Source organism: Silene latifolia, chromosome 7, assembly GCF_048544455.1.
Source record: "Silene latifolia isolate original U9 population chromosome 7, ASM4854445v1, whole genome shotgun sequence".
Lineage (NCBI taxonomy): Eukaryota > Viridiplantae > Streptophyta > Magnoliopsida > Caryophyllales > Caryophyllaceae > Silene > Silene latifolia.
Window position 1 is genome coordinate 115112654 of NC_133532.1, and position 25473 is coordinate 115138126.

The following is a 25473-nucleotide window of genomic DNA, read 5'->3' on the forward strand; positions in this document are numbered from 1 at the left end:
TTTTTACGTATATGTAAATTTTGGTCTGTTCAGAACTAGTACGCTCGAAAATTTTCATTTTTATACACTCTCCCCGGTTCAATTAATAATTTTATCTATTACTTTTGGTAGAAAAGATTAAGAAAAGATAAATGAGTGAATTTAGACCACATACAACCTATAACTCCACATGTACAAGATGCCCACAAAAGATGATCAAATAAGAAAATAGATAACTATTCACTGAAGCACCCAAAATGGAAATAGATAACTATTGACTGGGACGGAGGGGTAATTTGTAAGGATTAATTCTATATGTATAATCTACTTACTGATATTCCATGAGATTACAACTAGAGGTGACAATCAGGTCAGTCGGGTTGAGTTTGGGTCGGGTCAAGTCGGGCCAGGTTATATCGGGTCAGCCAACCCATTCGGTTTGGATCGGGTCAGGTTCTGGTCGTTATCGGGTCAGGTAATGCAGGTCAAATGATGTATCGGGTCAGGTCATTATCGGATTCGGTTACTCTATTTTATTTTTAAGTAAAATACTAAATGTCATATATCAGTTATATTATTTTTCCTTCAGTTATAATAATAAAATATACAAACAGACCGTGCGAATCACGGGATGCTACCTAGTATTTAATAAAGTTATACTCGTTCATCAATTAATAGATTATAACACCAATTAGAGTACAACTCATTTACAATTTACTCTCTTCGTCCCAGTCAATTGTTATCTATTGCTTTTGGCACAAAGTTTAAAGAAAGAAATATGAATGAATTTGGACCACACAAATCACATAGCCCCACATGCAATAAAATATAACCCACAAACTATTGCCAAAAATAGAAATAGATAAGAATTCAATAATATATCTCAAAATAGAAATAGATAACTATTAACAAAGACGGAGGGAGTATATCATTATCTCCTATCATAAATGTACTTCAATCATCTCACCATTTGTCAAAACCCAAAGGACAAAAGTAGCTCAATCGGTCAATCCTACGAAACCACGACCAACAAAATTACCTGGGACTTGGAAGTTGGGAGGTCGGCCAAAGCAAAAACCAAGAAGAAAAGCAGTGGTACAGTCGTACTCGATTCCATTGTGAGTAGAAGAGTTGACAATAAAACTCAACGTCTCAACCGCCTAACAAACTACACACACCCAACAAGGTGAAAATATCAACCCAAATTCTCATTTGTGACGGATATATTCGTGATAAAGGAGACATAACCGATGTATCAATATTTACACCACCTCTCGCAGTAACTAACACCTGCATGACAAGTCCATCATCACCATCATCATCATCAACATCATCCCGCTTTTTTCTCCGCTTTCTCTCTTCTCTTTCCTCGATCTACCTTCCTATTTTCAACCCCAATTTTCCTTCTCTCTCTTCACACATGAACCCTAATTTCTTCACAATCTTTCACCAGATTCCCCAATCACATGCATAATTTGATCAAATTCAATTAAATTGAAATCAATCGGAATAAGTAGCACTGGGGGCAAATCAATCACGCCAAAGTCCGGCACCGTCCGCCGCCGGCAAATTAGGGTTTTTCTTCCTCCGATCAAATGTTCCTAAATCTCATACTCTAGAATACCTTCCACAAATGGACTTCGTCACGCGCCACACCTCCACCGGAACAACCTCAACAACCAATGCGCCGTCGTCTGCGCCGCCGCACGTGGTGGAGGAGCCGGAGTACTTGGCGAGGTATCTCGTGATTAAGCATTCTTGGCGAGGGAGGTATAAGCGTGTGTTATGTTTGTCTAATGTTGCGATTATTACGCTTGATCCTAATACGTTGTCTGTTACGAATTCGTATGAGGTTGGGACTGATTTCGAAGGCGCTACGCCGATTTTGGGGAGAGATGAGGGGTCTAATGAGTTTAGTTTGAGTGTTAGGACTGATGGGAAAGGGAAGTTTAAGGGGATGAAGTTTTCGTCGCGGTTTCGAGCGAGTATTTTGACGGAATTGCATCGGATTAAGGTGGAGAAGTTGACCTCTGTAGCTGAGTATCCTGTGCTTCATCTTCGGAGAAGGAATTCAGAGTGGGTTCCTTATGTAAGTTTATCATCATTTATTGTTGATTCTTGATTATTTGTTAATTAGTGTGAATTGTTGTTTTCTCCGATTCCTGATCAATGTTGTGGAAATTGTCGCGGAAATTAGTAATTCTAATTTGATTTTAGTAGAAAGAAAAGTAGTGCTTGGAATTACCATGCAATTGGAGCTTAGTAATAGAAATAAAAGTAGTGCTTGGAATTACCATGCAATCGGAGAAGGAATTCAGAGTGGGTTCCTTATGTAAGTTTATCATGGATTGTTGTTGATTATTGATTATTTGTTAGTTTTTATGAATTGTTGTTTTCGTTGTTTCCTGATTAATACTTGGAAATTGTCGCGGAAATTAGTAATTGTAATTTAATTTTAGTTGGTTTATGCGTGCGCAACCAAAAGACAGAAAAGTAGTGCTTGGAATGGGCTGGGTAGAGCTTGTTGTCGACTACAAGTATACGACATGCTATGTTTGTTTGTACCATTAGCTTGGTGATTAGAGGACTGTTGGATCTGTGATGATCAACTTGAAAGTATAGAGTAACCTACTTTCGTTGCATCTATCATGTGGCTCGTATAAATGTAATTGTAGTTTAATTGCATAAGCTCACACAAATGAAAGAGGGAAGACTGTTGAACTTTGCATGTAGTTACTGCGCAATTCTAACTTAGTGATAGAAAGATGAGTAATGCTTATGGGCTCCGTAGAGCTTGTTGTCATTTTGTATACCATTAGCCTTAGCTTTGGTTTTTTGTACCATTAGCTTCGTGATTAGAGGACTGTTGGTTCTTTGATGATCAACTTAAAAGTATAGAGCGGCTCATTTTTGTTGCATCTGTTATATGGACTGTCGGTTTTGATTAGTCGAATGGCTAGCACAAGGATGCGGTGTTATAAATGGGTGGCCTGCTTTCTTTTTAGAATCATTCCAAGATTCGTCCTCAACCTTGTGCTTACAAATAAAAGGAAGCGTAATTGTCCTAACAGTTGAATTTCTGGGTCTTGTGTGAGAAGTTTTGAATGACCTTATGCATTTAACTTATCATTCTTAGAGATTTAGAAAGGGAATTTAAGGTTCTTTGAGCTCTGGTGGGGACTATAGAATTGTACTATTGGATATACAAACGAGCCATTACATTATTAAGCTGGTAGAAAAGACAAGTGTGGAAGATCAATATTGAGAATAATGATGAATGTAAAGGAAATTTACGTAGTATACACTTTCTCTTTCTTTCTATTTTCACCCTAGAAACTCTCAAAACAGGTCTTATAAGGTAGGTACGACATTTTATTCAGAAGGTATTCATCAATTACACATTATATGAGCAAAACCCTATTCTCCCTTCACGTAGGTCCTATCTTGTCCAGCTTGTCCAATTTATTACCTTTCTTCTTAAACACTATACAGAGGTTCTGGGGATTCTTAAAAGGGAAAAAAGATCCTCATGGAACAGTATCTACATCTTCAGTGGTCAATTTCTGGTTACAATATGCAGGTTAAGTGTGGGATAAAATTTAAGTTCTTTGAGGTGCAAAACGAGTTTTATAACGAAGGCTTGTGGGTCATTTTCCACTATCCTTTTTGTTTCTTTTATAATTGCATTCTTGTTGATCTGGATTATTTTATCTCAGTTTTGTTTTTCATTTCTCAAATGTATCTTTATTGTTTTGTCTGTATGCAGAAAATGCGAATTACGTCAGTTGGAATTGAAATTATTGACTTGAAGTCTGGGGACCTTCGCTGGTGTTTAGATTTTAGAGACATGGGTTCCCCCGCTATTATATTTTTGGCTGATACCTACGGGAAAAGAAGTGGCGAACATGGTTTTGTTCTTTGTCCATTATATGGAAGGAAGTCGAAAGCTTTTCAAGCAGCTTCTTCAACATCAACCTCTGTAATTATTTCTAACTTGGTATGTCTAGTATCCTTGCCTCTTGCCCTTTTTTCTTCTTCTCCTGATTAGTAGTATCCTTGCCTCATGCCAGGGTGGCTTTTTTGGCTGGGCATAATCTCCAAGTGATAATGCAGTCTGTTACGTTACATGTTTTGCCGCAATTTTGCTTTAGTAATCTTAACTACCAGCAACTTTATGCAGACAAAAACAGCAAAAACCATGGTCGGTGTATCATTGCATGTGGATAGTACACAATTACTTACTGCTGCTGAGTTTATCAAGCAAAGAGGTAGATTTTGATTCATTATGTTTGACTTACATTTATAGCTCTCTTTGTTCGTATCAACTTTGCTCTATGCCTCTTGCTTTTTGTCTTAAAACTGACCCGTTTTGATTATGCAGCCAGAGATGCAGTTGGAGCAAATGAAACCCCTTGTGGGTGTTGGTCAGTCACAAGACTCAGAACCGCTGCTCATGGGAATGTAAATCTTCCGAGTTTGGGTTTAGGAATAGGGCCACGAGGAGGACTCGGAGAGCATGGTGATTCTGTATCACGTCAGTTAATTCTTACAAAAGCATCGCTTGTTGAGAGACGGCCAGATAATTATGAGGTGTGCCTTTTCAGAAGCATAGAACTGAATTACAAACTTAAAATAGTACATCAGCTTTAAAAAATGACCTTTTATTCATCATTTATTGCATTTCAATCTTCCTGTGAAGCTATCCTTTGACATATAGTGTGTATTTTTTTCTTTTTTGATTTCACTGGAAGTCTATGGTAGACAACACTTTTTTCGTGATGTATCTAGCTTGGTTTTAGACGAACCTGAGATTTAGCCATCATATTTTTTGGCTCCTTACAGTAGAGGCATAATATAGCACGTCAGGTAGAATTTTGTGGATAAGTTTGATCTGCAAAATCTCTACAACTCTACATATTGCCGGCGTAACGGATTTTCCACCATCGTAGTGGTCATTTTCATTTTCGGTAGTTATTCACTAATAACCAATACTCCAAACCATACAAATGTTGCCTAGTCGGTCTTTCCCTTAAATTGTGGTTGCTCATCTTGTTTGTGGTTTGTAGAAGGTAATGTAAATCTGCAAAAATCTGTTGGGAATTGTATTTGGTTATTGTGTTTTCTGTATGTAAAGGCTAGCTTTAGGGAATTATATTGGCAGTGTCGGTGATCAATTTAAATGTGTAACCTTTTGATATATGTTGGTTGTTTCCAGGTAAAAATAACCTTTTCGCCTGTGTGCAGGCTGTCATTGTACGTCCGTTGTCTACGGTAAGCGCCCTTGTCCGATTCGCTGAGGAGCCTCAGATGTTTGCTTTTGAATTTAACGATGGTTGCCCTATTCATGTGAGTGCCTACTGATTCCTCCTTTAATTTCTGATTATATTTATGCTACAGTAAGGAATATCTGTTAATCACTTTCTGTTGCTACTTCCGCCGTTTGTTGCTAGGTCTATGCAAGTACATCTCGAGATAGCTTGCTTGCTGCTGTACGCGATGTCTTGCAAACTGAAGTAAGTAAATTTGTTTCGATTGCTTAAGAACCGAGCTGTTAAAATTGCTAGTTAAATCAGTTGCTTCTTTTATTTATTTGTTTTTTTATACAAACCTCTTTCTGTCCAACTTATTCTAGGGCCAATGTCCGATACCAGTTTTGCCACGACTGACAATGCCTGGTCATCGAATTGATCCACCCTGTGGGAGAGTTCAGTTACTTCGAAAGCAACAACCTTCTATCTCAACGCGGCCTGTTGCCGACGTTGAAAGTGCATCCATGCATTTGAAGCACCTAGCAGCAGCTGCTAAAGATGCTGTTACTGATGGGGGCTCTATTCCTGGTTCGCGAGCTAAATTGTGGCGTAGAATTAGGGAGTTCAATGCATGCGTTCCTTACAGTGGAGTGCCTTCTTCAATTGAGGTTCCAGAGGTGACATTGATGGCCTTAATAACCATATTGCCTAGTACCCCCAATCTTCCACCAGACTCGCCACCCTTACCTCCACCTTCTCCCAAAGCAGCTGCAACTGTTACCGGATTTGTGTCTTGTCTACGCCGATTACTGGCCTCTAAAAGTGCGGCCTCTCATGTTGTTTCATTTCCGGCTGCTGTCGGACGAATAATGGGTTTGCTTAGAAATGGGTCAGAGTGTGTAACTGCTGAAGCTGCAGGTCTTGTTTCTTTGTTGATTGGTGGTGGTCCTGGTGACACAAATGAATATGCGGACAGTAAAGGTGAGAGGCATGCAACTGCTATGCATACGAAATCTGTATTGTTTGCTAATCAAAATTATGTAATCATCCTTGTTAATAGATTGAGACCTACGTCGGTTTCACCATTACTATCTATGGCCGTCGTTGAAGTTTTAGAAGCTATGATATGTGAACCTCACGGGGAAACAACACAATACACTGTTTTTGTTGAACTTTTGCGTCAAGTTGCTGGCCTACGTCGTCGGCTTTTTGCCTTATTTGCACATCCTGCTGAAAGTATCAGAGAGACCGTTGCAGTCATCATGCGAACAATTGCTGAGGAAGACGCCATTGCTGCAGAATCAATGCGTGATGCAGCTTTGAGGGATGGTGCTTTACTGAGGCATTTGTTACATGCCTTCTTTTTTCCCGCCGGTGAACGACGAGAAGTTAGCCGACAACTTGTGGCTCTTTGGGCAGATTCGTATGAACCAGCACTTGATCTGTTGTCGAGAGTTCTGCCTCCAGGGCTTGTCGCCTATTTACATACATGCTGTGATGAAGTTGATGATTCACACAATTTATATGATGAAGAGAGCTCAGCAATCAGCAAGAGACAAAGACGGTTGCTTCAGAGGAAGCGCAGGGCTGTGAAATCTATGGTATCTCAGGATCAACCCTTGCCTCCTATGAGCAGTAATGAACACGATGATTCGTCAAAACAGGCTGCTCCCTATAGGGGACCAAATCAAAGACCTCCATCAGAGATACCTGTTGACTCTCCCTTGGCTCATGCAGGAGAGAATACGAGCTTGCCAATGCCTTCGCCTCCTCCTCCACAATACAATCATTTAACCACTCCTGTCTTTACTGACGGTCAATCACCAATTGCAGTTGAGCCACAGGAAACAGTTGCTTCAAGTTCTGCCGATGCTGATGCAAATATAGTTCCTGCTCCTGCTCAAGTTGTTGTGGAGAGTACACCCGTAGGATCAGGGAGGTTGTTGCTTAACTGGCCTGAGTTTTGGCGAGCCTTCAGCCTTGATCATAATCGTGCAGATCTTATTTGGAATGATCGTACCAGGCAAGAGCTTCGGCAGGCTTTGCAAGCTGAGGTTCATAATCTTGATGTGGAGAAAGAACGTACAGAAGATATTGTTCCTCGAGGAACAGGTCCAAGTTCTGTGTCCGAGCAGGATAATATACCTCAAATCTCTTGGAACTATTCTGAATTTTCTGTTAGGTATCCTAGCTTGTCTAAAGAAGTTTGTGTGGGTCAGTACTACCTCCGATTGCTACTTGAAAGTGGCAATAGTGGCAGAGCACAGGATTTCCCACTACGCGACCCTGTTGCGTTTTTTAGAGCTTTATATCACAGGTTTCTGTGTGATGCCGATATCGGACTTACAGTGGATGGTGCTATTCCTGACGAGCTTGGTAAATCTGATGATTGGTGTGATATGGGAAGATTAGATGGTTTTGGAGGCGGTGGAGGTTCTTCTGTTCGAGAACTTTGTGCACGTGCTATGGCAATTGTCTATGAACAACATTATCATACAATTGGAACTTTTGAAGGGACATCTCACATAACTGTCTTGCTAGATAGGACTGATGATAGAGCCTTGAGGCACCGTTTGCTTCTTTTATTAAAGGTAACCGTATCTTAATGCTCACTATTTTCATGTAGCAAAGGGCTCCTATGGCTTGGTTTATTGGTTTTTTTTCCCCTTCAATAAGACTGGCTTTAATACAGCTTTGTTAAATATACTCGTCAAAAAAGAGAGGGATATTCTCTCGTCTACCCCTGAACTTTTTCGTTTTCTAAGGTGTACCCCTCGTTTTTCACAAAAAAACTTTGACCGACAATAATTCTCTGTTACAAGTTCAGAAAACGGTAATTTTTTTTCCAAACCAATTATCTCGTCAAGGCCTTGAATTTGAAAAAAAAAATTCACCGTTTTTTGAACTCGTAGTCGGTAATTATGGTTGGTCAAAGCTTTTTTAACGAGTAAAATTTGACCGACCATAATTCCCGACTACGAGTTGAGACGTTGGTGAATTTTTTTTCAAACTGAAGACCTCTTAAAGACGGTCAATTTGAAAAAAAAAGTTTATTGTATTCTGAACTTGTAGCCAAGAGTTATTGACGGTCATTTTTTTTTGCAAGAAAAGAGGGGTACATCTTAGAAAACGAAAAAGTTGAGGGGTACACAAGAGAATATCCCAAAAAGAAATTACTTCGTGTCTGTTAAATAGCCAATAGCCTTTCTACTGTTGTACCGGCCTATAAAAACCCTTCTTCCTTAGAACACATATCTTGTTTTTATTTTAGTTTGTATTAACATTGATTTCTCTTTATTTTGTTTAAAAGACACAATTTCGAGGGCCACATCAAGCATCAAATGCCTGATACTTGTTTAAAGATATCCCTTTGCTTGTACTATTGCATCAGAGTCAGATCAGATTGTCCACATGTCCTCCCATTGTCAAATGGACTGTTTTTGATTCCCATGTTGGACTTAGAGGACATTGTTGATCTAATTGGTCTTACAGCCATAGGAGTATAGGGCACTTTTTTTTTTTGTTTTGTTTGATTTTGGGGTACCAACAGAATGGCCCGGTCTTATCAAGAGCTAAGGGCCATAATCTTTGTGGGTTATCATATCTTTGCGGAAAGCAGATTATTGTGAATTTCATGCTTTCTATTCAGGTATTGATGAAGGTTTTGCCAAATATCGAGGCCTGTGTCTTGGTCGGAGGATGTGTACTAGCTGTAGATTTGTTAACTGTGATTCATGAAGCTTCTGAAAGAACGGCCATACCTTTGCAATCTAATCTTATTGCTGCTTCTGCTTTTATGGAGCCTCTGAAAGAATGGATGTTCATTGACAAGGATGGTGTTCAAGTTGGCCCAATGGAGAAGGATGCGATTAGGAGGTTTTGGTCAAAGAAAACCATTGATTGGACAACCAGATGTTATGCATCAGGAATGACAGATTGGAAAAAATTGCGTGATATTCGTGAACTCCGTTGGGCACTGGCTGGTCGTGTTCCTGTGCTAACCTCAACTCAGGTAGTGGGTAATACTAATTGCTAAATTAATGATTGGGGACGTAGTGTGAGATTTTCACTGTCATCTTTGTCCTTGTTGAAATCTGCCATTCCCTCTTTGTCCAAGAATTTATTCATGTTCAATTTTCTTTTTATTATCCTTGCATCTTTTGGTTTCCTTGTCTTTTGTAGCTCTGTAGTCTGCTCCCTATATGAGTAGGAATTCTATTGCATAATGAAACATGTAATACGTGATTGAAAGATTAGCTTCTTAAGAGTTCAGAAAATGTCAATTTGGTATATGAAATTTTCTTGTCTGCAATTATGAGGGAGCAAAAAGCCATGACATTTGGCCATCTCTTTGCCATTCTAAAATGCATGTGGTATCTATCAGTGATTCAGTATCACTGGTTAGAGAACTAGCTGAGAAACATTACAAATGAGTAAATGATCTGCTATTTTTTGGCTTTGTTCGAGCCCTTTGCTATTTATAATGAGAGTATTTGAGAGACTTGGGCCTTTGATGTACTGTAGGTTATCTGAATTTACGCCAATATTATTGTAGGTTACCTGTTATGTGAAATGGCAATATGTTGTATTTATGAGGCTGTATTTTCTCATTTCTTTTACCTTGGGGTGGTTTAATTTAATAGGTAGGGGAAGTTGCATTATCTATTTTGCATAGCATGGTTGGAGCACGATCAGACCTGGATGATGCCGGCGAGATAGTCACCCCAACACCAAGGGTGAAGCGAATTTTGTCAAGTCCACGTTGTCTTCCCCATATAGCTCAGGTACTCATCAGTTTTCTATAAGTTTGTAGCTTGTTGAGACATCATGCCCTCTCTTGTAAATGCGTGTTTGCTTTTTACTAGATCACGTTGTCTAATGCCTTCCACGTATAGATCATGTCTTCCCCATCATGCTAATTTGTTTTTTTCATATTGTTGCTTTTATTAGATCATGTGTTTGTTTACAAATTTGGTTTCTTGTATACTATAGGCTATGCTATCTGGGGAACCAAGTGTGGTAGAGGCAGCTGCTGCCTTGTTGAAGGCAATTGTAATGAGAAATCCTAAAGCAATGATACGATTATATAGCACAGGAGCTTTCTATTTTGCACTTGCATATCCTGGATCTAACCTTCAATCAATTGCCCAACTCTTCCATGAGACACATGTCCATCAAGCTTTTCATGGCGGGGAAGAGGCAGCTGTTTCTTCTTCGTTGCCATTGGCAAAACGTAGTGTTTTGGGTGGTCTTCTCCCGGAATCGCTGTTATATGTATTAGAACGATCAGGACCAGCTGCCTTCGCTGCAGCTATGGTTTCAGATTCTGATACTCCTGAAATTATCTGGACACACAAAATGAGAGCAGAGAATCTTATCCGACAGGTAATTACATGTTTTATATTCTGACTGGGATAGTGGCAAAATTGCGATCGATCATTGTTACGGGTTGGAGGTGAGATTCTTCATAGCTCACTGTAGCTGACTATACCTCTCTTGTCCTGTAGTTAAATAATGTAGTCGGTGCTTTTAGAGATTTCTTCTTTATTATACTGAAGCATATCACCATTGTAAACAGGTTTTGCAACATCTTGGTGACTATCCACAGAAACTTTCTCAACATTGTCACGCTCTCTATGATTATGCACCCATTCCACCAGTTACTTATCCAGAACTCAAGGATGAAATGTGGTGCCACCGATACTACCTCAGGAATTTGTGCGATGAAATCCGGTTTCCAAATTGGCCAATTGTTGAACATGTGGAGTTTCTACAATCATTGTTAGCAATGTGGCGTGAGGAGTTGACACGAAAACCCATGGATCTTTCTGAAGAAGAAGCTTGTAAGATACTGGAGATAACTTCCGAGGATCTGTCAATTGAAAATGGAAATGCTTCTGAAATTGAGGAGGGCAACTTATTCAAGAAAGCTGAGAATATTGATGAAGAGAAGCTCAAACGCCAATATAGGAAACTGGCTATCAGATACCACCCTGACAAAAATCCTGAAGGGAGAGAAAAATTTCTTGCAGTCCAAAAAGCATATGAACGCCTTCAGGTAGCTCCTGTTTTATGGACTTGTCACCCTTAAGTTTTGCTGTATGATTTGAACGCTATCTTTCTGCTCAAAATGTTGCTGTGCTTCTAGAACCTGCAGGGAACTCTTCTTTCAGTTTTCTATACTTGTTGCTTTAACTGGCCATATTTAGTAACTATTACAGAGTAACTAATTAGTATACTGCCAATTTGGATTTCTCCAGAGTCTGAAGTTTTGCGTCATGATATTTTTATAATGCCCATTGAAAAATAGTATCTTTGGACTATAGACTGCTTCGTTTACCTATGAAAAAGATATCTGACATCCATGAAGTTTTTTGTTTTTTGTGGAGATGTAAGCATTTCATTCCAATAACTCTCAAAACAAACATAATCAAGAAAAGCAACATAATCAAGAAAGGTATAATCAGCTAAAATTAATCTGAGTTTTTTGTTTCCTTGCTTGATCCCACTGTTTTAGGATTGCACTTTTGATTATAGAATTATCTTAGAATCCAAATAGTGAAAATTAATCTGAGTTGTCCTAGGATCATTATGTTGCATCATTCCTTGAATGGTGCAGGAGCATTATAGTGTTGCAGTATCGGACAGGAGGTAGGACTGTTCATGATGGTAATCTGTGTTTTCTCCCTAATTTCTTTGGTGTTCTTCTCATTATTCTATTTGCTTATCAGATGAGACAGTCATGTATATGTAAAAGATAAGGCCGACTGCATTTTTTTTTTTTTTTTTTTTGATAAGATATAATATTAATCAAGAAACATCTAGGGGTGATGCCTATGTACAAAAAGATATCATAAAAGTGACGCCCATATAAAAAAAAGACACCCTAACTTTGAAGCCCATATACAAATTGAGAGATGGATAAGTTTACTCTCAAGTCTCAACCCATCGTGGGTAATCTTATCTACAAAATACGACGAGACAAGTTCCAAATTGGGTAAGCATATGGCTCTAAATATACAACAGTTCCAAAGAATTTAGACTACTAACATTGAATATCTATACAGATTGCAGGACTGTGTGAAACCTAAAACTTTTGGTAAATGTTTTTTTAAATGATGAATGCAATGCTCCTGGGCTGTTTGTTACATCTGTGCCGTTTTGCCCATACCACAACCACTACCATTTGATGTTACTCAGACTCATTTAGCAGTATCTGACGCGGCTGGGTGTCCAAGTGTTACTCTCGGCCATTTGTATGAAAATTCTGCACACTTTTTCTTTAAAATGAAGCGTCCAAGTGTCATACCCATGTCCGAGTTTAGATTGGCTTACACGGGTATTCGCAGTAACATAGGCACACCAATACCATGTTTTGTTATCTTCTTTTTTTTTTTTTAAGTTTGAGATTTTTTAAAATAAGCTTCACGATGGTATTTGGCACATCCAGGTCTCTTAAGTTTGCTTGTTTTAACTCTTGTAGGCGTCCATGCAAGGTTTACAAGGGCCTCAGCTATGGAGGGTCTTGCTTCTGTTGAATGGTCAGTGTATCTTATACAGGAGATATGGGAATGTTCTGGAGCCGTTTAAGTACGCTGGCTACCCAATGTTGCTCAACGCAATTACAGTCGACAAGGAAGATAACAACTTTCTGTCCTCTGATAGAGCACCTCTTCTAGTTGCAGCTTCTGAACTGACTTGGCTTACGTATACCCTATATTAACTTCACTTTCATTCATTTTTTCATACACACTTGTGTTCAGATATATGCCTAGGTAGCCCAAGGCTTTACAAAATTTAAGGTGACATAATCATACTTCGGTGGCCTACAGCTCCAAATTCGAATGAAACTTATTACTTTAGTTTTGTTTTGTAATTGGACATTAACCTTAGAAGTTGATGGTTAGCAATTTGTACTTCCTCTAATAAATTAATCGGTGATTATTAAAAGGTCAGTCAAAGAACCAAGAGTATGAACTAGTGTTATTAGTTTCACTCGAATTTGGATTCATGCCTATGCAATGTCGAGTCCACTTTGGCCTTGAGCAACCCAAGTATATTTTTTACTACTCATTCATATAATTGTTCTGATTGAGTAATATGTTCATCTCTTCTTGTTCAGATGTGCATCTTCTGCTCTAAATGGTGAAGAGCTTGTGAGAGATAGCGGGATACAGTTACTTGCGTCTCTTCTTTCACGATGCATGTGTGTGGTGCAGCCAACTACTTCATCGAGTGAACCCTCTGCCATCATCGTGACAAATGTGATGCGGACTTTCGCTGTTTTAAGTAAATTTGAGATTGCTAGGATTGAGATGATTCAGTTGACTGGGCTGGTCGACGATATTGTACATTGCACTGAACTTGAGCTGACTCCTGGGGCTGTTGATGCTGCTCTTCAGACTATTACCCATCTTGCTGTATCCTCTGAACTACAAGATGCTTTAATAAAGGCAGGGGTTTTATGGTATGTGTTGGAACCAATATATTGATTTATCTATCAAATGTGAATTGTGTTTTGGTCCTTCAGGATTGAATAAGGCAGATGTGAGAGGCAGTTGGGGATGAGGGAGCTGATGGCATTCATGGCTAGGGGTGGAGTTGGAGATACTTGGGGCCAAGGGAGAAGGGAGGTGAAGTTGATCAACTGTAATTGTGTGTGTGTGTGTGGATCAAAGGCTGGGTTGGTATCTATGGAAGGAGCGGATTAGGTCAGACAAGAGTATGAAAGGAAGATGAGAACTTGGATTACATCTTGCTGGGATTGACATATGAGATAAGGCAGTTGTGAGAGGCAGTTGGGGATGAGGGAGCTGATGGCAAGGGGTGGAGTTGGAGATACTTGGGGCCAAGGGAGAAGGGAGGTGAAGTTGATCAACTGTAATTGTGTGTGTGTGTGTGTGTGGATCAAAGGCTGGGTTGGTATCTATGGAAGGAGCGGATTAGGTCAGACAAGAGTATGAAAGGAAGATGAGAACTTGGATTACATCTTGCTGGGATTGACATATGAGGGATCAGGGATGATTACAGGATTCCTGTTATTGTACATTTTAATTTTGCTTTCCTTGTTTTGTGAGAACCAGTTGTCTGATTTTTTGTTTTTCAGGTACCTCTTGCCATTGTTACTTCAATATGATTCGACTGCAGAGGAATCTGGTGTAACTGAAGCATATGGTGTTGGTGTCAGTGTTCAAATTGCTAAAAACTTGCATGCTGTGCAAGCATCAGAGGCACTCTCAAGGTTAAGTGGTCTGTGTTGTGATGATACTCCAGCACCTTACAACAAGGCTACTGTTTTAACCCTCCAGGCTCTGCTAACTCCTAAGCTGGCGGGCATGCTGAAAGAGAAATCATCAAAAGAACTTTTACTGAAACTAAACTCCAATATGGAGTCCCCAGAGGTAACTGTGTGTCTGTAAAGAAGATTTTATTTATGTAACATTGTTTTCTTTTTTGAGGGAGAGGACATTGTTTTGTTTTTTAAAGGGAGAAGAGGGAGGTTGGGGGAGGGAGAGGGGGGGGGGTTGGGAGTGGTAACTAATTAGTCATTGTGTACTTACTAGTCTTTTTCTTTGCAACTATGTTACTCCGAAACTTCACTTAACTGCCGTGTCGCGTGTCAGACACGTGCCGGTGTCCGACACGACACTTCGACACTTCAATTTAGACCACAAAACAGGAAAATTCACCCCAAATAGCCGTGTCCGACACGTGTCGGCGTGTCTCAGTAACACAGCTTTGCAATAGTCATTGGCGAACTGACGAAAACAATTCAAGATCAAATACGACAGTGCATTTGAAAATTGGGTTGGCTGATGAGACGGACAAAACTACTTAAAGTCAGCTGTAATTGTGGAGACACTTTGAAACATTTTCCGAGACTGTTTCAAGCTGATGATTTTTGAAATGGCAACACTTTGAGTGTGATTATCAGAGTAAGAGGCGGATAACTTAGATAGTTACATGGCAACATTGTTTTGCTTTCTAGGATACTTTTGCTAAAAGATGCGACTAATAGGAGGCTAAATTGTTTAATGTGCGTGGAAGAGCGGGAGAGTGGAAAGGTGTCATTGGGTTTCTATTTGATGACGATATCCCTCGTAGATTGGAGGTGACTTTTCTATCGCATGCGATTATGCATGAATGACACTAATTTTTCAATCATGAGAATTTTCCTGTTCACAAGACGGACACGGATATGCGTATATAGAAATATGACCGTACAAGAAAGGATCTTTGTAAATGACTGAACTATGTAGAAAGTAGACGTTCCATTTAATGAAAATAAGATGAGAGTAAATCATGTATGTTAGTTTCTTCTTGTGTGATGGAGACCAAGTGAGTTCGAGGCAGGCTTGTAATTTAGAAATAATAATACTCCAAGGGGGACACTTGTGCTTAGGGAAGTCGTCATTATGACTGAAAATTTCTGATTTATTAGTCTAGTTATGAGCGAGATACTTGTGTGTCAATGAATATATTAGATTAGTATACTTTTTTCATTGCCTTCGTGAGATTAATAACATAGCTGAGTTTATGGGGCAGTTTAGAACATTTGTTCTCATTTTTCAAGATAGGTTGAAAGCCTAATGGCCTTGACTTTTCTTACTAATACGAATAGATGAGATAGGTTGATACTATTTTAGAAAATAAGCTTAATTTTCTTTTTTTAAAAAAAAAAAAAAATATATTAAACTATTAACGCATGTGTATTGTAATTATTGTTTAGTCTATATCTATTTTCTTAATTTGTAGCAAGAGCATTACTCTAGTGTAGGGATGTCATCGGGGCGGGTACAAGTGGGTACCGCCCCGCACCCGCCCCAGTTGGGGCGGGGATGGTTAGAGCTTTGGCGGGTGGTGGGGCGGGTGCGGGTATGAAAGTTGTACCCGCCATGGGTAATGGGGCGGGGATGAATTTTGCATCGATCCGTGTGCTAGAAACACAAAGACGGCATTTCTAGATGGCCCATAATTAAATTCGCATTGGAATTGCTTCCATTGCCTGCCACTTCACTAAATACGAAGTGCGGGTTGCTTTGATCCATTTTGCCTTTTCCATCATATACCAAAGCCAAAGACTTGGTCGTTGGTGATGGGATTGCATTCTACTTTGACATTGTTCGTAAACTTAATAGAAGCGCCTTTCTTATAATTACAGATTATATGGAACTCTTCAACGCGAGCTGAATTGTTGAAATTTGTTGAAGAGCAGCGGGCTTCAGAAGGTCATGATGGCTCATACGAGCTTAATAATTCACTTGAATTCACATATGAGTCACTATCCAAGGAGCTATGTGTTGGCAATGTTTACTTGAGGGTTTACAATGACCAACCTGATTTTGAGATCAGCGAACCTGAAGGTTTCTGTGTTGCTTTGGTTGATTTTATTTCTGCCTTGATACATGGCCTCAAACAGGCAGGTTCTTTTCAGACAAACGAAATTTTGAGCGACTCTAGAGATGAAGTAACCGAATCTCCAGACGCTGTTGGAGTCCAGTCCAATGGTCAGCAGATAAATCATGATGATGCTTCTGTTGCCTTTGAAAAAACCACAAAAGAAGAGAACTCAATGCTGAAGAACCTTCGCTTTGCGTTGAATTCGCTGAAGGTACAATTGCTTTTAAGTGAAGAGGATTTATGTATGAAATTGGGGTTTACATTTTTAACGATGAATATTGTGCTGCAGAACCTGTTAACCAACAGTCCGAATTTGGCTTCAGTGTTCTCCTCCAAAGAAAGGCTTCTGCCCATATTTGAATGTTTTTCAGTTCCAGATGCATCCAATGCTGGCATCTCTCAACTTTGCCTGACTGTGTTATCTCTTCTAACGGCTTATGCGCCCTGTTTAGAAGCTATGGTTGCTGATGGATCTAGTGTTCTGCTGCTACTACAAATGCTTCATTCTTCTCCTGACTGTCGAGAAGGGGCTCTTCACGTTCTCTTAGCCTTGGCAAGCACACCAGAACTGGCGTGGGCAGCTGCTAAGCATGGAGGGGTTGTTTACATTCTAGAAATTCTATTGCCGTTGCCAGGTAAGCGTGCTCTCACCTTATATAAGAGTTGGCTTACAGCCCATTGTTTTTTAATGTCTCCATTGCACGCAGATGAAGTACCCTTACAGCAAAGAGCTCTAGCTGCATCTTTATTGGGAAGGCTTATCGGTCAGCCCATGCATGGCCCTCGTGTTGTCATTACATTGGCACGATTCCTTCCTGATGGTTTAGTATCAAGCATCAGAGATGGTCCTGGTGAAGCTGTGGTATCTGCCCTTGATCAGACAACTGAGACACCAGAACTTGTCTGGACACCAGCTATGGCTGCTTCACTGTCTGCACAAATTGCAACAATGGCATCAGACTTGTATCGAGAACAGATGAAGGGTCTTGTTACTGATTGGGATGTTCCTGAACAAGCACCAAGTCAGCAGGAAATGAGAGACGAGCCACAGGTATGTAATCTTATTTATTACCTTGTTCCAAATTTATTGCCGCTATATAACTTTGGCGGTCTTGTTATTTCGATTTTTAACAATAATCTCCCAAAATATTAAAGATATACAGTGTAAAATTTTCTCATGTTTGATTTACTCTTTTAAAAAAAACTACTCCATATTATCATTTGTAACAATTGTTTATTGATGACATATCGGTCAAACTCTACATCTCTTGACCACTAAAGTGAGATGGGACATTATAAATGAGATGGAGAGAGTATAACTTAATTTGGAGTGTCCTTTGCTTGGGAGTGAACTCAATTTATGAATGCAGGTTGGTGGAATATATGTCAGGCTTTTCTTGAAGGATCCTAAGTTTCCTTTGAGAAATCCAAAAAGATTCTTGGAAGGACTTCTTGATCAATATGTTTCTTCTGTTGCCGCTACACATTATGACTCACATACTGCTGATCCCGAGCTTCCATTGCTTCTCTCTGCTGCCCTTGTGTCACTGCTGCGAGTACACCCTGCCCTTGCAGATCACGTTGGATACCTTGGGTATGTGCCAAAACTTGTTGCTGCGATGGCTTATGAAGGAAGGAGAGAGACAATGTCCTCTGAAGATGTCACAAGCGGATGTTACAGTGGTGATGGTGCGGATGGCGCTGAAGATGGCTCATCACAACCCAGCAAACAAACTCCAAGAGAACGTATTCGCCTTAGCTGTTTGCGTGTATTGCACCAACTTGCTGCTAGTACTACCTGTGCTGAAGCAATGGCTGCTACGAGTGTTGGAACTCCACAGGTATACATCTTTAAAGTTCCTTGTTTATCTGTTGCAAGCTCTTCACATCATATAATGCCTGGTAATCTGTCAGCATTGTACTATATAGATGTACTATCCGATGAGTAGTGAGGGAGCCCGGGGGCAGGTGCCCACCCCATTCGTTTAGAGAGCCCCTAATATATATATATATATAAAATGTTGCTATAACTAAGCAATAATATCTCCTTGATCCAGCGGTAGAGGCTTTGATTCCCAGGCTGGTGACCCTGGTTCGAATTCTAGCAGATCTGCGATTTTATTTTATTTAATTTATTTTTCACCGTTGGTTGATGGGTTTGTATTGGAGCAAAATGAATAATTTTCCCATATAATTTAAGGGGTTGACAAGGCTTGAACCTAAGGTCTTGATTGTGAAACACCAACATCTTTACCACTCCCTTCGGCTTCACCTTACATTGTTTATATTGAAAACTAAAGTTTTACGTAACCTTGGTTTCAACCGCCAATTTGTGTTATATTTGTAGTTTTTCAAATCCCATAACTTTTTCTAATTATGTTATTAAGAAGGGAAAATGCACATGGTGCCCTTGAGGTTTGCCCTTTTGCACGATATACCCAAAATTTTGATCCGGAAAACTTTAAGAGATTATAACTCGTGTTTAAGAAATCGAAAATGTAGGTTTTTTTTTCAAATCGATCGTCTTTTCGAGAACTACGATTTGAAAAAAAAATTCAAGTTTGGAATTCGTTACCAAGAGATATGGTTACTCAAAGTTAGTTCGGTCAAAAAAACTTTGACATACTAAAACTCCTAGCCACGGGATCCAAATACGACTATTTTTTTTTTCCAAATCGTAGTTCTCGAAAAGACGATCGATATGAAAAAAAAAACCGTCACATTCCGATTTCTTAAACACGAGTTATGACCTCTTAAAGTTTTCCGGATCAAAATTTTGGGTATATCGTGCAAAATGGCAAACCTCAAGGGCACCATGTGCATTCTCCCTATTAAGAATATTAACCACATAAAGCATGTTTTTTCTAATGCATCAATAATTCCACGTATCAAATTATTATTAGATATGAAATGATGGAAAATTAAAATAAAGAGCTACAAAAACAAAACTTTACTCGACTCCCTTCGTCCTAATCAATTGTTTACCCTTTTTTAGTTTTTGTGAAGAGGTATTTTAATTAAAGGGGAGTACTTTTTTCTTACAAACAAAGAATCTTTGAGATTATACAATATGTTAGTTATGTAACCTATGTTACTCGGACTCGTTTAGAAGTATCCGACACGGGTGCGTGTCCAAGTGTCGGACTCGGCTATTATTTTGAAAAATATGCATATTTTGGTCTAAAATGAAGTGTCCAAGGGTCATACCCATGTCTGAGTGTCGAGTGTCGGACACGGGTACGCGAGGAAATTAGAAGAGTCGGAGTAACATAGTATGTAACTACTCTTATATAGTAGACACGTCATCTTTCCTGGATGAAGGGTAAAAAAATGTGGTCTCGCCCAAAATCAAAATCCTACGTCCGCTAGTGTACTAACATGATTTTTTATCGATTTTGTTTTCGTGCCCCGAGGTACTACTTATATCCCACTTTGTCTAAGCTGTAATGTAACAAAAGTTTCAATGCTTTAGACATCATGATATAGATTTTTGTAAAGTTTACTGAAAATTCTCAGCATTTATATCAATTCTGCTTTTCGCACTTCATATTTACATCATGATATACTGTAGTGGGCATCCTTTGCTCTCACTGGCTGTGTTTTTGTAAGTAATGTTTCTTATGTCTCCTTTGGTTCTCTCCTGGCCTTCTGCATACAATAATCTCTCTCTCATCCATGGTTACCGAATTCGCTATGAATACGTCCTTACCAATTCGCGATTCGCTCCTATAGAATGTGTGTTATATGTATTTTTAGTAAGCAACATGATAGAATTCGCTTTTAGCAATTCGCGATTCGCAGGGCACCGAGCGAATTCGGTAACCATGCTCTCATCTTCTGACAGGGCCTTTTTGATTAAAGTCGCTGTTCAATTAAGATATAGAAATAAAAAAGTTCTGAACTCATATTTGACAATGTTGTGACCAGATACTTTTTGTCTGGGTGTTCTTTTATGATTTACATATCTATTTCAGTCTGTAGGGGGGTTGAGTAGTGTTACATTGCTGGTTTGGATAAAAACATAAGGAGTATTTTCTGGTCTTTTCGGTTTTCTTTTTCCTGTTTCCCTGTTTGTTAGATAAGTAATACTTATTTGTTATTATATGGCTGCTTAGTATGTGAAGTATACGTATTTATTAACTAATCTGGCAGCTTGTTATATATTAAGTCTTTTTAAAGTATCCATGTTTTGTGTTTGTGTCTGCTTCTTCGCTTGTTGTCAATCTCGGTGTTATCAATTGGCAGCTCGTACCTAATGATTCGCAAAGTGGTTCTGGCTCTTTTATTTTGGTAATATTGGTGGTTAGTCTCATCTCATAAATTGTTTTTGCTCACTCTGATCTATTTCCAGGTGGTACCTCTTCTGATGAAAGCCATTGGATGGCAAGGTGGAAGCATTCTAGCCCTCGAGACTCTTAAACGTGTTGTGGTTGCTGGAAATCGTGCCAGGGATGCACTTGTGGCACAGGGGCTCAAGTGAGTGCTGATTTTCCTTTATCTTGTAGCTGTTAGGCATCGGCCATTGTCCTGCTTGGTGATTGTTTATAGACCCATTTGAAGATGACCAGTTTACCTAATGGGCCACCTGTTTGTAAACTTAGTGCATTACGACGACACTGTCAAGGTGTTGAGCGGCCAATACCATGACAGCATCTACAACCCTCATTGAAAGTTCCTCATAAATTTCACTTATAGCACATATGCATGGTACTCCCTCTATAACATCCATTTGACGACAGCTATATTCCTAAACCCGCCAACTAAATTCTACCGCAAAGTCTTGAAATTGGTACATCACAGTTTGAATTTTGTAGTATATTGATCTATCCTAAAACTTGACAACCTGTATTCCTAAAACCGCCACTTTAAACTAGCCTGTAGCAGGATAGTTTGATGAATGAAGTGGCACCCTTAAAGATTTACTGGTTTATTACCTTTTAGATAAGCCCACAAGTTGCTTAAGAAACTGCATGCATGCTCAGATCCACCGTAGAAGCTACGACCTCAACATTCTTACTCACTGTTCTCGTCTTCTCAAGTATCAAGTGAACCCTTCGTATCGGCTTTAAACTTATTTCGTTTCGTGCAATCATCCCTCGACAAGAGCTAATAATTTGAAGAACGGACTCCTTGTAGCATGGGCTAGTCTGATTGTTCTAAGCTGAAGTGCCCCTTTTTTTAGCACGCTGTCGATAGCTTGGCTAGATGCTAGAAGAAACATCCCCGTTGAGGCGTCTTTAAATTTTTGAACAGCCTTTAACGTCATTTGTTTTAGCTTAACGACTGATGAAGGCAGGACGAGTTTCGAATTGGCTGCTAGTAAATCTAAAATCCTGTTACCATCATTAGCTCATGCAGTTAGCTTCCTTATCACCTTTTTTTCAAATAACAAAATGATTAAATCAGCTGTCCTTCTGAATGTCTGTTAGATGAATCATCTAGAAGTTCCTCACATTTTGTTTCCAGCAAAATTGGAGTGAAACAATCTACCAGAGAACTGGCTTGCTTTCTCTTCTATTTCTTATTACGTTAAAAGAAGTTGCAAGACTCAGAACTCGTCAGAGTTTGATGCTTAACTTGGTGAATATGTATTTTGCTTTGTCTTTCGGTCATTCTTGCTAACGGAAGAGTTGATATTTTCTCGTGTTAGAAGTGTTCACTTAACTACTTTTGCTTTGGCTAGGGTTGGGCTTGTGGAGGTACTTCTTGGTCTTCTTGATTGGCGAGCTGGAGGACGGATTGGACTTTGTTCGCAAATGAAGTGGAATGAATCTGAAGCATCTATAGGCCGCGTACTTGCTGTTGAGGTTATATATACTTTTATTCTAGTCTTGGTATGACAATCGTAGGGCTGGTTGAGTTTTAGGGTTCCTGGGATTATTTTCATTTCTAACGTTGAATTATCACTATAGAAAGAACTCTAGGACCCTCTCATCGCAAGTTAATGCCTTTTCTTAATTAATTCTAAAGCAAAAGAGTTTATTCATGATTTAGTAAAAGTGTAAAACAAAAAAATGAGTTAGCAGAGAGTAAGTGGGCCACTTGTATCAGAATATTAGAAGGCTTTCTTAGTAGAACTATAATAAAACAAAGCGTCTCATTGTAGATGTACACTATCCGTCTAAAGTTGTAGACGGATAGTGACCCTCTCACAAAATGCAAGTGGGAGGGCAAGTGGGGGTATCCATTTTCCACCTACTTGCACTATCCATTCTCATTTTGTGAGAGGACACTATCCATCCGTCTACAACTTTAGACGGATAGTGTCTGTCTAAATTGAGAATTTGTGATAATAAAAGGAGTTAGAAAAGAGAAAACACGCATATTGCGTTAGAAAAGTTGCTCAAAAAGGAAACGAGAAAACGCTATGACTAGGGCTGCTTGGATTATCGGTGTAAATTCAAACCTTGCCCCTCAAAATCTAATCTACTATTTTCCTAAACTCCTAATCTCTAATTTGGATTGGATTTTTGGATTTTCAGAATTGATTGTTTTTTTGTTCTAAAAAATTTTAATTTGCAGATTGGGTTTATATTCAAAATCCAACGCTTCCAATCTGGTTATTTCTTTTATGAAAAATATAAACCTGCAAATTTTTATTGTACTCATCTTAAAGCTAAGTTTTTAATTATTTATCCTATTACAAAATGTGGATTGATGGGATTTCTGTGCATTTGCATAAAATAGACCTTGCTGGATTGAAAAGGAATTTGGATTGGAAAATTGAATAGTAAATGTTCTGTTCTGGATTTTGTGCTGGGGTCAATTCGTTCCAGATTTCCAGCCTATCCAATGTACACCCTTAGCTTGGATGATTGCATTTCTAACGAACACCTGCATAATCTTGGTCTCTTGGAGGATCATCAGTTTTGACTGCATTTTTGATTGGACTGTGTTGAATTCTGTGTATGGTGTCTCTTATAGTGTTGATGGGTCCAAACACCAAGTATTTGTTGCCTTTACTTATGACACAGACAAACATTATTCAGTGCTACACCATTTTTTGTACGTGCTCTACTTGAGTAATTATGTCTTGTGTACTGCGTGCATTTCCAGGTATTGCATGCATTTGCAACTGAAGGAGCTCATTGCAGCAGAGTACGTGAGATATTAGATGCATCAGAGGTAATTTCTTTTCTCTGAGATAATTGCCTTTTTCTTGTTTTGGATGCTGAAAACAGGGGCTGTCCTTGTACAGTTTTCAGCATCCAAAACAAGAAAAAGGCAAGTATGCTCATCTAGCTCTCTATTTGAGTTTACTTGGGGTATTTAATCGTAGGGGGAATAATTAGTATAATCCAATAAAGCCCGATGCATGTCAGTTTGCTCGTGCCGTTCTCTTAATTTGCCACATGTACGTTTGTACAAAATGGCAATTTGTCGATTTCCCGTTGTTCTGCCAGATTAAGATGCAATCATGAAACTTTTTGGGCTTGATTGGGATGGGAGTAATAGTTAAGGGAGTAATAGAGATAAAATGAACTGAAAAATGGAGGGAAGGGATGGGGGTTGGAGATAGAAATGGATATAAATGGGGAAATATAGTGTAATATTCCCTCCATTAAGGGAGTAATTGTTACCCGCGTCCCCTTCCAAGTAATAATTACCTCCCTATAGAGGTAATAATTCCTCCCTCACCTCCTCTCTCCACCATCCACAACCACCACAAAGCACCAATCTCCTCCCCCATCCCAAGCAAGCCCTTAGGAGTAATTAATTAGGAAAAAACACTAATCCGTTGTTTGGATGGCGGGATTTGGAGAGCATGGGAAGATACAACTTTCCGTGTTTCCAAAAGATAGCCTATTGAATGAAAAGGAAGTCATATTCGTGGACATGAGCACATTGCATTCCTCAATCTTCTTTAAATCTGTCAAATCCCTTGTACTACAAAGTTCGTAGTTAAACAGGCCACCTCTTCATTCTTCAACAACTAGTGGCCGAACTCATGTTGGCTTTACACACGTCTATGGACAATCGGTGTTTATGTGTCGATACGTACTCTCTTCGTCCGATGTATACTGTACTCATTCAATTGGTGGACGACTGGACAACTAGTGTCAATTTTGATAATAATTTTTCCATATATTCCCTCCATCCATTTGGGCTCACGACATGTTTCAATCATCTAGTTTCTTCACATTTTTTTTTGGGGTCCTTTAACCCGATTTATTACCATTTTTTTTTTTGGCGTAAGCCTTTTTCGTTAAGCAGAGCATTTACTCTTATGCTTTAGGAGATTGAATGTCTACCTTCACGTCCGATCTACCCCTTAAACCCCTGACCACCAACTGAGAAGAGCGTGTTTTGATGATTGCAGGTATGGAGTGCATACAAGGACCAAAGGCATGACCTGTTTCTCCCATCAAATGCGCAATCAGCTGCAGCCGGTGTAGCTGGACTGATCGAGAGCAGTTCTTCGAGTCTGACATACGCCCTCCCTGCGCCTCCCTCCCAAAGCACTTCTTCCAGGTCACCGACTTCTTCTAATGGACTTCATAATTTGTACCAATGATAACAAGTTACGAGGATTTCTGAAATCCACTGTACAGGTTTTTGTATAGTTTTATACTAATCTTTCCTCGTTTGATTATTTTCTCAACCTGTTAAGTCAGGGCGGTTCGACTACAAGTTTTGTATATCCTTTTCACTTGATTTATATCATGTTTCACGGCTTCTGAAATGAGAACTTTTGGTTACCTGTTCTTGACCGTCTTATTTTTTCCCTTCATTTACTAACAGACCACAATTTTTTTTTAACATTTTCAGTTACCGATAATAAACACGATGCTTTCTGTTCATTTAGCTTATATTTACCTTTTGTATCGATTTTATTTTGGAATCA

The 25473-nt window shown here is 39.2% G+C and overlaps 1 protein-coding gene across 1 annotated transcript; it reads left to right on the top strand.

Annotated features, from left to right (window-relative positions):
- The first annotated feature begins 1088 nt into the window (after window positions 1–1088).
- On the top strand, window positions 1089–25333 carry LOC141592625 (dnaJ homolog subfamily C GRV2). The gene is made up of 22 exons (XM_074413367.1): window positions 1089–2068; window positions 3746–3976; window positions 4160–4247; window positions 4361–4569; window positions 5224–5325; window positions 5430–5492; window positions 5612–7819; window positions 8878–9240; window positions 9872–10012; window positions 10221–10613; window positions 10807–11286; window positions 12712–12935; window positions 13351–13695; window positions 14335–14629; window positions 16390–16839; window positions 16918–17263; window positions 17336–17679; window positions 17999–18469; window positions 20980–21104; window positions 22312–22435; window positions 23685–23753; window positions 24949–25333. The coding sequence occupies exons 1-22, from the start codon at window positions 1613–1615 to the stop codon at window positions 25141–25143; spliced, it is 7722 nt and encodes a 2573-aa protein (XP_074269468.1). The 5' UTR covers window positions 1089–1612; the 3' UTR covers window positions 25144–25333.
- The last annotated feature ends 140 nt before the right edge of the window (window positions 25334–25473 follow it).

Bases quoted from the DNA above. Each gene is read 5' to 3' on its own strand.
- LOC141592625 (XM_074413367.1), top strand. From the start codon at position 1,613: ATGGACTTCGTCACGCGCCACACCTCCACCGGAACAACCTCAACAACC. The intron at 5,326-5,429 runs GTGAGTGCCTAC...GTTTGTTGCTAG, and splicing joins ACGATGGTTGCCCTATTCAT to GTCTATGCAAGTACATCTCG. The intron at 18,470-20,979 runs GTATACATCTTT...ATCTATTTCCAG, and splicing joins CGAGTGTTGGAACTCCACAG to GTGGTACCTCTTCTGATGAA.